This window comes from Bemisia tabaci, chromosome 2 (assembly GCF_918797505.1).
Source record: "Bemisia tabaci chromosome 2, PGI_BMITA_v3".
In the NCBI taxonomy this organism is placed as follows: Eukaryota; Metazoa; Arthropoda; class Insecta; order Hemiptera; family Aleyrodidae; genus Bemisia; species Bemisia tabaci.
In genome coordinates, this window is record NC_092794.1 from 40,560,203 (window position 1) to 40,575,866 (window position 15,664).

The 15,664-nt window shown below is 40.0% G+C and overlaps 1 protein-coding gene across 1 annotated transcript in view; it reads left to right on the forward strand.

Moving 5' to 3' along the window:
* Window positions 1–15,664, forward strand: part of LOC109037293 (dynein beta chain, ciliary) — a 684,333-nt gene that overhangs the window by 512,805 nt on the left and 155,864 nt on the right. The window contains exon 43 of the mRNA XM_072296415.1: window positions 2,234–2,382. Within this exon, the coding sequence (XP_072152516.1) occupies window positions 2,234–2,382 (149 nt within the window). The remainder of the gene's footprint in view (window positions 1–2,233; window positions 2,383–15,664) is intronic.

Sequence of the window (15,664 nt, forward strand, 5' to 3'; positions counted from 1 at the left end):
CTTTTACTGATTGCAAACTGAATCACCCCCTATTAATGTTTTGTTGATCAAACAAGAAATTCCAGTTCTGCTTATTGAAAATATTATTCTCAGTTTCTCAGTCTCCAACCAAATATTTCATTAGCTTCACATCATTCCAAAAACGACCTGATATAAAAACTACAAAAAACCCCAAAAAACTTTCAGATTCTAAGGGGCAAAGAATCCGGGCAAAGAATCCGGCCAAAGTCTTAAACTTGTTGAACCAAATTTTCTTATTACTCCTAAAAGAAAATTAAAAATTGTACTTTACTGAAAATCGAATGTGGGGCCCCTTCAAATATGAGTGATGCAACAGTCATGACGTGTAAAGCTATGGATGAAAACGTGTTCAGGTCATCATACCTTATAGGTGTTTTTTTTTTTTTTTTTTTTTTTTTTTTTTTTTTTTTTTTTTTGGTGAAAAACGTTGGGGTGTGTAGTATATCATGAAAGAGGAATATGGGCCGTTTTGATATCATTTCCTTTTATATGACGAATCCAAAAGGTACTGCCATCAAATTTTTTGGGTGCCTGATATTTTTTTTTTTTTTTTTTTTTTTTTTTTTTTTTTTTTTTGTAATTAGTGACATTTTTTGGATTGGGCCGAAATTTTGTACAAATATCATATTTTTGTTTTTTTTTTATAAGATTACGGAAACACTCTTTTCTCTCCGTCTATCATTAGAATATGCCTCAATTAAATCGTTAAATCCTTCATTATTCGGAAGGTTTAGAGCCACCACCTTTTTGCGCCTGGTTTCTGCTTGTAAGAGTCTCATTTTTCCCGCGAATATCCCGTTTCTGTAATAGGCTCCTACGTGGTCATGATCGTCGATGACTGGTTTTGGTGCCAAAACGAGAGCTCTAATGCGAGGGGCACCAAGTAGTTGCTATATTGATGAACAAAAATGTCAAAACAGAGGTGGAGACTCCGTCAAAAAAAGTGGTAAGATCTACTTAATAATCACTATAAAATGCCTTTTTGATGTGATGCATAGCTGCAATAACCCGAATCTGCAAAAATCGACTCTGCACAGATCCTAACCCTAAAATGTACAAGCGGCAACAGGAAGTGGTCTCAATAAAATTGAGTTTTCTCGCAAACCCTTTGACCGTTTTTCAGAAACTTGAGCTTGTTTCATGTGCTTTCATACTGATTTGATTAATCTATTTTCGTTCGGAAGGTTCAAGGTGGGGAACCTCACTCCTCGGATGACCTTCGTCCTTGAGGGTAGGTTCATGACTTACAATACGTGTATGGCTTTTTGGAAAAATAGATATTTCCTTTCCTCGGGAATTAAGTTTTAACTTCCAGACCTAAGACTTCATTCTGCTGGTCTAGTGACACAAAAATTATTATCAAGTCCCATGATTTTTATTTTTTGTCGTGAAGTATTATTTTGAGAATATATAATAACATTCTAAAAATGACGTCCTTAAAGAGAGGGATTTAGCTTTTTGAGCAAAGAGGGAAGAGGCAAGAGTTTGAACGGAAGAAAACCAGCTTTTGCATTTTTGGCAGATATTGCCTTTTCGTAATCTGAAATAAGTTGTGAATGTTTTTGACCTTTGCACGCGTTATAAGAATGAAAAGCGTTTTGAAATTAAACAGTTTTAGCGGATGGAAGCAGCCAATTGAGACTTGAAACTAAATTTTCTGAAATCATAATTTTTTTAATTGCAAAACTTCCCGTTTTCATTACTTGGTCTTAGGTATTTGAAATTATGGATGTGTTTGTAGTTAACCGTATTCATTACGTTGAAATTCTGTGGACCTCTCCTTCAAGAATTCGGGGCTGTAACTGAGTTTTAGGTGTTTTGGTCACATTTCGGTGGTAAATCTGCAGAAATTCGTGCATCGGTTTGCTGCGTTGCAGGTTTGCAAACTTTATTTTTTTCTTCAAAAGCCACTTAACGTCATTTCTTGGAAACGACGGTGATTTTTCTTCTCTGTATGAAAAGTATTCTGTAAGAATTTCTAACCATGATGTTGGTTCGGCCTCCTTTAAAATATAAAATAGGAGCGGAGATTTTGAAACACCGCAACCGAGATACGCATTTTTGCAGTTTCGTTATGAATTTCCTTTGAACTGTTCGATTTGCGCGTTTATTCCTACCCATTTGAAATTTTGTGTCATTAATTTGACCATGAACACCTGCTGGTATTAATTTTTTTAATGCTTTTTGTTTTATGGTTGTTCTTCTTTTCCAGATCCTGGCCATTGCCAATGAAATAAAAGCTGAAGAATTGGACTTTGTTCTTCGTTTTCCCTACGTAACTGGATTAACCAGCCCTGTAGATTTCTTAACCAGCCAGTTATGGGGTGGCATTAAGGCTCTTGCAATGATGGATGATTTCAGGTAGGTATGATTTGAGATACTCCGTTTTCAATTTATTATTTTGTATCCTATTTATCCAGTATTTCTCCTCGTTCAGTTGTCTTAGCTTAAGATTTCCCTTGCAAAAAGGTTGTCCCATTTTCCATAGGAAATGGCCGCAAGAGCTTTTTCATCCATACTTTCAGGAATCATAACGTATCATCGGAGAAGCCTAAAGCCGAGGTCATTTCTCGTCTAGGCCCCCAGGGGGAGGGGGGCAGGGGGTCAAAGGTCAAACGCTCCGACCGCCATAACTTTTGAACGAATCATCGGATCAACTTGATCTTGGGCTCAAATGAAAGCTCTTGACAAGACTTTTCATTTGATGTATAGTAGTGTCTATTCTTGGTAATTTTTCAACGTAAAAAAAATCATTTTTTGATTTGTCAAGCCAAAATAATTCAGTTTTTTGGGGTTTTCTCTAAAACGGAACGCATGAATCATTACAAAAACCAATTCTAATGAAAGCCTTTGATTTAAGCCTTAAAACGAGCTATTGTTGAGTTTGGTGAAATGAATGGTTCAAAAGTTATGACCGTTCAATGTTGGCATGGCGCGCTATTTTCGGATCGCGCGGAGTGTATACTCGCGTGCCACCCCTCCCTACCTACCTTTTCCCCTGAGGCTCGCTTCAATTGATAACGGATACAGAAAGGTCCAAAGCTCCTTCCACCTAAAGAATGACCGATCATTAGTATCATAGGCTACTATCATAGTCCGGCCACAATTGTGCGAGCTCCTCAACGACTGCTGCTGAAAATTCACGCCCATTGTCGCTTTGAAAAATACGGGGGGCGCCCTGGTTCAGGAAAATTTTTAAAAGTTCCATGGCCACCTCCGCTGCTCTTTCACTCGTCAGGGGGCGCAAGTGGCAGAATTTGGTGCCATGGTCCTGAAAATTCAAGAGCCACTTGAAGTTACCGTCCGGAGCTGATTGTAAGTCGATAAGGTCCACTTGGCCCCTGGAGTTGAAATCACGTGACGTTATTGGCTGCACCACTATGATCTTCCGGGTCATTTGTTTCTTATTATGATTAATTGTGCACATTTCAATAAAAATTTGAATGACTGGTCGTGTAATAAAGAGCTTCTTTTTTATTTCATGCTATATTTTGTCACGGCCACCGTGTCCCGTCCTAATATGGCATTCCATGAGTTTTTCAAAAAGTTAATCGTAAGGTGCGACAAAAACAGCTGGCTCGCCCTCTTTGCTAGGCTTGAAAACGATATTAATTACTGCACCTACCTCTAAAATGTCGTACTTTCTCCGATAATAGTCGTCAAAATTTTTGTTTTGCCCCTCTTCCACTCCTGAACCGTCTCTCCGCGAAGCTTTTAAAACCTTGTTAAAATGATCCTCCCTCCAGGGATTCGTCTTAGTCATGTCTGTCTCCTTAAAATATTCATCCAATTTCTCATAAAACAGATCTTTGTTCACTATTACTTCACTACCTGCAGCCATTCTTACGATTAAAAGTCGTTAACCGAGAATAAAATATCAAATCGGATTACAATCGAAAACAACAAAAAATTGCAGAGTGAATAGTAACACAAAACGGAATTGTGGCACTAAAACTGGAAATAAAAAACAAAACTTCGAATTCAACGAAAAAAACGAAGGGACAACGGCACGAAACGCAAACAACGGATCGTAGGCGACTGGCGGTCATCGGCAGCTCGAAAATCGTATTTGATGTTGTTTTTATCATTTTCGGCAGTCCTTATGTGTAAGTACGTGTTATCAGTCGAGTGTTTTGGTCACCTACTCTCTCCACATCGTTGTGTTTTGTATCTGGTTGCCAGATCATTACGATAAAAAATCTTATTTCGATGAAAAGTTAGATTGTTATTTGCCTGAATTCTGGTTCAACTCCAGCTTGCTTCGGCATACAGCAAGTTGCCTAGGCAAACAGCAAGTTGCCTAGGCAAAAAGTAAGTTGCCTAGGAAAACAGCAAACTGCCTAGGCGAATAGTCATCTGCCTAGGCAAATAGGCATTATAGCTATTTGCCTAGGCAGATGGCTATTACCTAAAATTGTTAAATGCCTGCCACATATACTCGCGTGCCACCCCTCCCTACCGTTTCCCCTGAGGCCCGCTTCAGTTGATAACGGATACAGAAAGGTCCAAAGCTCCTTCCACCTAAAGAATGACCAATCATTATTGTTAAATTACTTTTATTTCTATCGAAAAAAGGGAAATAAAAATAAATTAAATGCTAATAAACGATGAGACGCTGGCATATATTATTTTTTCGCCCCCCCCCTTCATGATTTAATATTTGATGTAGCCGAATCAAGTCTCTCATCATTACGGCATCTGATTATTCCCGTGCAGGTAAATCTTGATGAGAGGGAAATAGGTCGGAGAGAGGTTAGGGAGAGATATTCAGTAGTAAATGCGAGTTTCAAGTGCTGGTCGGCTAGTTGCGTACCACACCCTATGAATATTATCCACAGCTTTTGAGTGTATTTTGCGGTAAAAAAGCTTGATTTGGCTATTAAATATTAAATCATGGAGGGGGGGGGCGAAAAAATAATATATGCCAGCGTCTTATCGTTTATTAGCATTTAATTTATTTTTATTTCCCTTTTTTCGTTAGAAATAAAAGTAATTTAACATTAATGTTTGGTCATTCTTTAGGTGGAAGGAGCTTTGGACCTTTCTGTATCCGTTATCAATTGAAGCGAGCCTCAGGGGAAAAGGTAGGTAGGGAGGGGTGGCACGCGAGTATACACTCCACGCGCTCCGAAAATAGCGCGCCACGCCAACATTGAACGGTCATAACTTTTGAACCATTCATTTCACCAAACTCAACGATAGCTCGTTTTAAAGCTTAAATCAAGGGCTATCATTAAAATTGGTTTTTGTAATGATTCATGCGTTCCGTTTTAGAGAAAACCCCAAAAAACTGAATTATTTTGGCTTGTCAAATCAAAAAATGATTTTTTTTACGTTGAAAAATTACCAAGAATAGACACTACTATACATCAAATGAAAAGTCTTGTCAAGAGCTTTCATTTGAGCCCAAGATCAAGTTGATCCGATGATTCGTTCAAAAGTTATGGCGGTCGGAGCGTTTGACCTTTGACCCCCTGCCCCCCTCCCCCTGGGAGGCTAGACGAGAAATGACCTCGGCTTTAGGCTTCTCCGGTGATATGTTATGATTCCTGAAAGTATGGATGGAAAAGCTCTTGCGGCCATTTCCTATGGAAAATGGTACAACCTATTTTAGTTTAATTTTTGAGGAAAATAGGTACTTTATTGCATTCTTCCATGATGTCGGACCCACACCTGGAGACCTTGTGAAGAGAATCAATCACGGGTCGTAGATAACGAAATATGTGTCATTTAAATTCATTTAGGGTGTAACAAAAGGCCGTCCCACCCCTGCTAACTTTTGAACGAATTGAGCTAGGGAAATGAAACTTTAGGAATATTCCTTTCTCAAAGGAGACCATCTTTTTTTTTTTGGGGGGGGGGGGTCAAAATTTTGGTTCCCCCTCAGGAGGGTGGTGGGGGACCCCCAACTTTTTTTTTTAAAATGGCAACCCCTTTCTTGTGATACATCATTCGAAAGAGCATATAAAACTAAGACTTTTGGCGCAAACCGCAGATCAATATCTTAATTTTTGACAGAATTATGACAGGTCAAAGGTCAAATTTGACCTATCTTCAAAAAATCATAACTCCGGTTCAAATTATCGGAAAGCAAAAACAAAACGGGAAAATTTACCAAATTGTGTCCGCTTTTAAGTAAAAATTGCAGAAATCACTTCGAACTAATTTTAAGGGGGGGGGGGGGTTCGGACCCCCAAATACGTCAATTCAAAGGTCATTCAATTTCCCCGCGAAACAATTCAATTCCCCCAGATTTGCCTCCACATTATCTCAGTAAGGTCAAATTAAGTTCAACATTTCGTTGGCATGTCTCCAAATTTCGGGGAAAGTAAAAAAAAACGAAATTTAAGGTGATTATATTTGACCGTTCAAATTTGGTTTTTTTTTAACTTTTCCCGAAGTTTAAGGATTGCCAACGTAACATTGAACTGATTTTGACCTTAATGAGATATTATGGAGGCAAATCGAGGGGAAATTAGCTGATTTCGCGGGAAAATTAAATGACCTTTGTATTGACGTATTTGGGGCTAGTTTGATGTTTTTTCTGCAATTTTTACTTTAAAGCGGACACAATTTGGTAAATTTTCCCGTTTTGTTTTTTCCTTTCCGATAATTTGAACCGAAGTTATGATTTTTTGAAAACAGGTCAATTTTGACCTTTGACCTATCATAACTCTTTCAAAAATTAAGATATTGATCTGCGGTTCGCGCCAAAAGTCTTAATTTTGTATGCTCTTACGAATGAGGTATCACAAGATAGGGGTTGCCATTTGAAAAAAAAAGTTGGGGGTCCCCCATCCCCCTCCTGAGGTGGGACCAAAATTTTGACCCCCCCCCCCCCGAAAAAAAGATGGTCTCCTTTGAGAAAGGAACATTCCCAAAGTTTCATTTCCCTAGCTCAATTCGTTCAAAAGTTAGCAGGGGTGGGACGGACTTTTGTTACACCCTGTATGTATACAGGGTGTCCCAAAAGTCCCTTCCACCCCCTCTAAAATTTTACCTAATTAATATTTTGAAACGAAACTTTGGGGATGTTCATCGATCAATGTAAGCTACTTTTGGGGCCCCCCAGAATTAACGGGGCCCCCCGTGGGGAGGGGCTGCGGACCCCAACTTTTTTTTTCAAATGGCAACCCCTATCTTGTGATACCTCATTCGAAAGAGCATAAAAAACTAAGACTTTTGGCGCAAACAGCAGATCAATTTCTTAATTTTTGACCGAGTTATGATAGGTCAAAGGTCAAAATTGACCTATTTTTAAAAAATCATAACTCCGGTTCAAATTATCGTAATGAAAAAAATAAAACGGGAATATTTACCACATTGTAAGCACTTTTCAGAAAAAATCACAGAAATTACTTCAAACTAATTTTAAGGGGGGTTTCGGACCCCCAAATACGCCAATTCAGGGGCATTCAATTTTCCCGCGAAATAAGCCAATTTCCCCCAGATTTGCCTCCACGTTAGTTCAGTAAGGTCAAAATCAGTTCAACATTACGTTGGCAAGTCCCCAAATTTCGGGAAAAGTTAAAAATAAACGAAATTAAAGGTGATTAAATTTGACCGTTTAATTTTTTTTTTTAACTTTTCCCGAAAATTGGGGACTTGCCAACGTAATGTTGAACTGATTTTGACCTTACTGAACTAATGTGGAGGCAAATCTGGGGGAAATTGGCTTATTTCGCGGGAAAATTGAATGCCCCTGAATTGGCGTATTTGGGGGTCCGAAACCCCCCTTAAAATTAGTTTGAAGTAATTTCTGTGACTTTTTCTTAAAAGTGCTTATAATGTGGTAAATATTCCCGTTTTATTTTTTTCATTACGATAATTTGAACCGGAGTTATGATTTTTTAAAAATAGGTCAAATTTGACCTTTGACCTATCATAATTTGGTCAAAAATTAAGATATTGATCTGCTGTTTGCGCCAAAAGTCTTAGTTTTTCATGCTATTTTGAATGAAGTACCACAAGATAGGGGTTGCCATTTGGAAAAAAAAAGTTGGCCCCCGAAAATTTTCGAGGGCCCCAAAAGTAGCTTACATTGATCGATGAACATCCCCAAAGTTTCGTTTCAAAATATCAATTAGGGAAAATTTTAGAGGGGGTGGAAGGGACTTTTGGGACACCCCGTAGATATATGTTTGCATGTATGTACACCTAACAATTTAATCAGCGAAATGATATATAAGAGAAATAAAAGCTAAAACTGGGTACAAGATTTGAATAAAACAATTTGAACGCGACGTTTTGGGATAAACATGCCCTTTTTCAACCACCGATAAAATAAAACAAAAATTTAAGAACACGTATGAGCCGCCCCTTAACAGCAAGTCACGACTGAAAATAGGTAAACAAGGTTCAGCCAAGTGGCACTTCCAAAGATTACACTACCTATCAAGCAGCGCTCTCTGGTAAAAAGAACTGGTGATAGGTAAAGCCATGCTTATCGACGTCAGCGCAGGAATTACGAACTTGGTCCCTCATCTTGAGGATGTGGACCATAACTGAGAGACACCGCGGAAAATCGTGCTTCTCAGTGACCAAAATTTTAGCACCCTCGAGGTCAAATCGATGATGTGAAACTTCGTGCCGATGTAACTCAGTCTCTTATTTTTTATCATATCGATGAGAATTAACCGCTTTTTACGTGCCCGCTTCGTCTGACCAATATACCAAATTTCGTAGTTCTGGCACTTAATGTGGTAGACTACTCTCGGTACTTGTTCATCCTTAAGGTCAGATTTTAATTTAGATACACAAAAGGAAATTTTTATTAGGTATTGTACTGCTTGTTAACCACAGGAAAACCATAAGATTTTAAGATCCCGGCTAAAGACTTCATTTAAAAATGTTATATATGGCAAAGAGATTAACTTCCCAAAATCCAGATTTCGTTGTTTCCCAGAAAGCACAAAATATTTTGAAAATATTTTGAAAATATTGTAATCTTTATCAAAATATTTCCATGACAATATTGTAATTAAAATATTCTCAAAATATTTGAAAAATATTTTTAAAATATTTACATACGGGGAACATTAAAATATTTTAAAAATATTTTAAAAATATTTTTATGCTATCTGGGTTGGGAGGCACAGTTGGTTTCCTTGAACTTCTTGGTCATAATAAGAGATGGAGGGTAGCAATTAGTGGCGAGGCGTGAATGATCGATTATCGATATTTCCCCATTTGATGGTAAGTAAAGAATCGCTTATCAGGTGTTCGTTGCAAACACCCTGTTTATCGATCCTTTCCCATGAGTTCATGGGGCAGATCAATCGATGTATCGCAAAGCTAGCCACGCCACTGCTAGTAATTTTCAATTAACAAACGTTTACCGGTTTCCATCACCTCATTGTGATTTTGTGCATCACTTAGGCGAAAAATACGCTGCGCTAAATTGTGAACTAGGTTCCTCTTATACTTGAAAGGTTGCGCTGATAAATAATTCATATACTAGCCAGATGTCGCCATTTTGATACCACTTACATATTAGAGAGTTGTTCGCACGTATCACAGTCATGTCGAGAAAATTTAGGCTATACTGTCGATTTCCTCTTCAAACGTAAATTGTATAGAACAATTCGTCGAGTTAAAAAAATATTAAATTGATTGATTTTTATCCTTCAACACAAAGCGAAAATATCATCAGCGTAACGTTTGTACCGATAAATTCACCATGGAATTACCGAAAGAATTCCGCTTTTTCCAGTCCTATATGGCAATGTTCGACTCCGTGGCAGAGACACTTCCTTTCATTGCCAACCCCGATATTTGTTGGTAATATTTGTCATTTACTTGGAAAGCAGTAGAATTTAAACACATTCAAAATGATTCCTTTGGAATTAAGCAAAGCGGTTCTATCTCGTTCCAACGACGACTGACACATTGGACGGTCGAGTCAGATGATATATTTGTATACATTTATACCACATCCAGAGAAATCATGCAGAATTCCGCTGGAACCACCATGTTGTGAATGGATTCAAACAAATTAAAGGAATTGGAAACATAATATTCAGAGGGATCGACTATTTTGTTCAAATTGTCTGAAACCGATTTTTCAGTGTTTCTTCGAAAAAATAGTGTGTAAAATTTATTTCACCTCAGTATATATATATATATATATATATATATATATATATATATATATATATATATATATATGTGTGTATATATATATATATATATGTGTGTGTGTGTGTGTGTGTATATGTATATGCTTTACAACGCACTCTGGCGTTCTACGACTCCCGAACGCCACATATGCCTGTCTTCCCAGAGGTTATCGTGCAACTGACACCGCAACATCTCTTCGTCAACGCCCTGCCGTCAACCCTTTACGGGACGTCCCCGTCGCCTCTTCCCAGGTGGTACCTAATCCAAAACTTGTCTGGGCATCCTCTCCTCCGACATTCTTTGCACATGTCCATACCAGCATAACTGCCTGGACATGATGTCGTGCACGATATCTTTCTCAACCTTCATCACCTGGCGAATTCTCTCATTACGGACACGGTCCCGTCTCGAAATGCCGGCAGATCGCCGCCAAAAATCCATGTCAGTTGCCCTCAACATTTCTTGCGTCCTTTTCGTCAAAGGCCACACTTCACTACCATAGAGCACGATACTTTTGACGATGGCGTCATATATCCGGTGCTTGTTGTCTTTGAGATGCTCTGATCCCAAAGCACCCCGTTCAGCATCGCGATGGCTCTCCTACCCTGGATGATCCTGTCCTTAATTGCTTTATCCATCCTCCCATCCTGATCTAGCCAGACACCGACATACTTATACTCGTCACACTCTTCGATGCGCCGTCCATCCTCAAGCTCTATGCTTTGCCGTTGATGCGCTGCTCCCACTACCAGCTTCTGTGTCTTGGACACACTAACATCCATGCCCCATTTCTGATATTCTTCGACCAACTTCCACGTCATGTAATCTGCATCTTCTTCATCTTGAGCTACTACGATCTGGTCATCGGCAAAGCATAAAGTATAAAGGATCTGCCCATCAAGGAGTGGAACGCCCATTCCCGCAACCTTATTTTTCCATCCCTTTAACACGTGCTCTAGGTATACCTTGAATAGAGTTGAGGACAAACAACAGCCTTGTTTTAGCCCTTTTGTGACGAAGAAACCCCCGGACAACTCTCCACGAGATTTCACTCTTGCTACCGTCCCGTTATAAAATGATTCAATTGCCCCCACAAGTCCTTTGCTAAAACCCCTTTTTTTCCAAGGCTTCCCAAAGCTTCACTAACGGCAAGCTGTCATAGGCTTTCTGAAGATCCATAAACATCAAGTGCAGCTCTGGGCTGACCGTCCTTGACCTGGGTAATGGTGAACAAATGGTCGACGGTAGACCTACCGGCTCTAAAACCAGCCTGTTCTTCGGCTTCCTGGCCGCTCGAAACCTCTTCGACCTCTGCCTTGAGAATTTTACCGTAGACCTTGCTCAAGGTTCCTGTGACCGATATACCTCTGTAGTTGTCGCAATCTTGCTTACTACCTTTCTTATGACTGGGAGTAATCCAAGATTCCTTCAAATCCTTTGGTATTTCGGAACCATGCAAACAGTCTTGCATAAGTTTCCTTAGATGTTGAAATAGTTTACCGGTGCCACATTTTATCAACTTCGCCGGTATACCCCCAGGTCCAGGAGCTCTGCGAGTTTTCAACTCCCTCACAGCCTTCACTACATCTTGGAGCTAGATCTCCACGTTGGAATCTTCTTTATTGCCTATGACTCCGCCTTGAAACTCGGGTCGCCTCTCCGTTAATAAATCTTTAAAATAGTCCTCCATCTTGTCAATTGGTATCGGAGATATAATGTGCATTTCATTCCGTCGCAACCCTTTGATCACTTTCCAGCCTTCCGTACTTTTCCGCCCTCCAAGGTAGGTATTTATCTTCATACAGCTTTCTTCCCAAGCCTCATTCTTCTTCCGAGTGATTACCCGACGGACTCTTGATTGAGCCCGTCTGTGCATGATTTTATCATCCAACTTTTGGGAAGAGAGAAACTGATGATACCTATTCCTTTTCACATTTATTTCCTCCTCTACCTCCGCATCCCACCAATACGGTTCTTTGTTATCATTTTTTTGATCAGAAACCTCCAGGGCTTCCGCTGCCGCCGAGTGAATGCAATTCTTGATAAATTCCTACCGCTCTTCCGTACTGCCATCGCACGCATCTCCTAACTTTTCATCCAGGCGCTTTGCGTACAGAGCCTTGACACTCGGGTGCTTTAGGCAATCGATGTTATACTGAACTTGATGTACGCGTTGTCGCTCCGGTTGTTGACTGTCGCCTTGATCGTTCTGCGACACAAGAGCGGGAAAGGCTACATCCGTTCTGAGGAAGTAGTGGTCACTACTGCAGGAGAGTCCTCTACATACTCTCACCTGCTGGATCTTCATGTTTGTTACCTGTTTAACGAGCACGTAGTCAAAGATGGATCTTAAGCCGCGGGTAGGTTGGACCCAAGTATATTTGTGAATATCCTTGTGTTGGTACAACCCGTTCAATACTTTAAATTCCCTCTGCTCGCAAACGTCGATAATGCGGCTTCCGTTGTCGTTCACCGTAACTTCACCGAACGGGCCGACGATTTTACTGTTGACCCGGGATCCCGTTCTTCCATTAAGATCTCCCAACACAAGGACTTCTCTCCCAGGTCCTACCTTCACTACCTCCTCGTCCAGTTCTTCAAAAAACTGATCCTTCAGTGCGATAGTAGCATCAGCATTGACCCCGTATACCCCCAAAACAGTGACTCTGTGACCGTGCATAGTTAGGTTCATCTTAATCATGCGAGCGTTGATGGCCTCCCAGATCTTAATATTTTTTCGAAATTTTTTGCGGATCAGAATTTCGACACCCTGTTGTGCACGCTGATGTTTCGGCACTCCACTGTAGAATAAATCATAGTCCCTAAGGCTCTCTGATCCTTGGCCTTTTTTCTTCGTTTCCGTTATTACCGCCACGTCGATCCCTCAATCGTCGTCTTCACCTTAATGTTTGGTGGTAATATTTGTTATGTACTTGGGAATCAGCAGATTTTAAACACGCTTCAAAAGCGTTTAAAAGTGACTCTGGGGAACTGTTAAGGCTACTCTGCTCGGGACAAAAATTTTGCACACCATGTTTTATTAGAAGTTACACTGAAACATTTGTTTTCAGAACATTAACGATGGATAAGTTAATTGTCAACATTGAAAGGGAAAAACGATTTGAACCTGTGATTGTCGACGCGGTCGGAAATAAAGTGTACCATGATTTTATGTGCTATATCAATTTTGCTAAACGTCGCTTAAAAAAAGGAGAAACGACTGACATGACGCGCGCGAGGCGCGCTCCTCGGGGGGGGGGGGGGATCTCCCAAAGAATCGGCCCGGCGAAACGGAGCTGCGATTTTTTATTTTTCTATTTTTCAAGATACATACATATGAGTCGCTTTTACAGCGCTCTTCGGCGCTCTACGACGCCCAATCGCCACAAAGCCCACAGGTCATCAGGGAGTTGACACTCCCTCATCTCACTCAACACCCCCTGTCGCCAACCTCTCACTGGGCGTCCACTACGTCTCCTCCCAGGAGGAACCCAATCAAGCATCTTTTTTGGCAGCCTCTCTTCAGTCATCCTATTGACATGACCATACCAGACAAGTTGTCTGGTCATGACGTCGAACACGATGTCATTTTCGACTTCCATTATCTGACGCACTCTATCATTACGGACCCTATCTCTCCTAGAAATTCCTGCCGACTGTCTCCAAAAATCCATCTCCGTTGCTCTTAGCATATCCTGTGTCCGTTCTTTCAGCTGCCAAACTTCACATCCGTATGCTAATATACTTTTGACTACAGCGTTGTATATCCTCCTCTTGTTATCTTTGGAAATTCGCTGATCCCAGAGGATTCCATACATTTTCAAGATACAGCTATCAAAAAATATCTATCTATATTATATCTACATGTAATTTTCATGTTAAAGTGTCCGTACGATAGAAATATTCGGTAAAATACTTTGCAGGGGATGCAAAGAATTTCGTCACTGGCTTTTCAATTTCATTTTATCTGGTGTTCTCTGCAATCTCCTGAGCGCGATGAGTTTTTATAACTATACTCAAACAATCAAATCAAACACCCAGTGTGGCCATTGCAAGAGAAACTGGGCTTTAAAGTGAAGTTTTCAGTCATTTTAAACGCATTATTCAGTGGATATATTGCAATATCTGATTGGTGATCAAAGAGAGGTTTTTTTCCCCTCCCCGGTCAGCATGATAAAAGAGATGGGAAGAGTGAGTGCCTCCAAATTATTATAGCCTTCAGCAAAATGTCCACGAAAACACATCAACGACGCGACAGGCTCAGCCTCACACGTCTCAAGAACCCTGGTAACATTTTGCTTCTTAATCTGCGTCTTGGAGGCTTCTTGGAGACTTCTGAAAAGTCCAAGAAGCTCTGAAGAAGACGATTTTTCTGTACTTGGTGACTACTTTGAGCATTCTTGAGTCCTTCTTCGCCGTCCGATCCATTGTTTTCATCGAAGGGCGATAACTACCCGTGACGGCCGCGAGACCCGGATTCGAAAAAGGTCGTTCCGCTTTAATGACGGTCGTCGAGGGTCGTCACTGGTAATCGGACCCTTCTTGAAGAATGCTTGTACTCTTCCTGCTCCAGAAGTTTCGCATGCGGCCTAACTGTCAGGCACTTAGACGCGGAATCTATCGTTGTAGTTCGAGTTTGAGTGATTCTTCACCCGATTAGTTCTTTTTTCAATCCCCGAGAGTGCGGCACATGCGTGAATCTCCCAGAACCTACTCTTTGCACCACTTATCATTTATTTTTGAAGTTCAGAATGAAGTATTGGAAATTTCTTGAACGTTAACATGCAGTTCATCCTCTTATAAATACTATTACGAATATTTTGACATCTCAAATCTTTAGCTAATTTAAGGAGACTTCAAACAGAAGTGCCAGCAGCGACTGATATCCAATAAATTATCCTTTTAGTCTATTAGATTAATTAAATTCAATTCCCTCGACTGTTAGAATGAATCAATGTAGCCTCTTGTCATCATTTTACTCTATAATAATGTGGTACAATGATACTCAGCGAATTTTTCCGAGGTGCACTTGGAAGGATTCTAACAGTATTTGCCCACTTCATTAGACATTGCCAAAATCACTCTCATTTTTTATTTTTTCAACAGAAAATTATACAATTATTTTGTATGTGGGGAATTCATTCTCTTAAACTAAGGAGAAATTTACAGAAGTTTCAAGGTGTTATGTTTTTGGTTCTCATTCCAAGTAAATGAAACTTGAGAGAAAAATTACGCGCCATGAAACGCACTTTTGTCTTTTGCTCACACGTCAAGAATGAGAACTAAAAGTGGGAGTCGTTTGTGCGTTGTAGAGTGATGCCCTAAATTTTTTGAGTGTCGCGCATTCAGCAATTAATGGGGATTGGATACTCAACAGTTATCAGCTTTGTCTGAGCTATTTGAATACATTAAGTAAGTTAAGTTAAGTAAGTCAAAAAATTCTGGTGCAATCCTTCCAATTCATGCGAGCATAATGCAATGTATAAAGATGCTAATACGGAATTCTTTATTCGCCCCAATATTC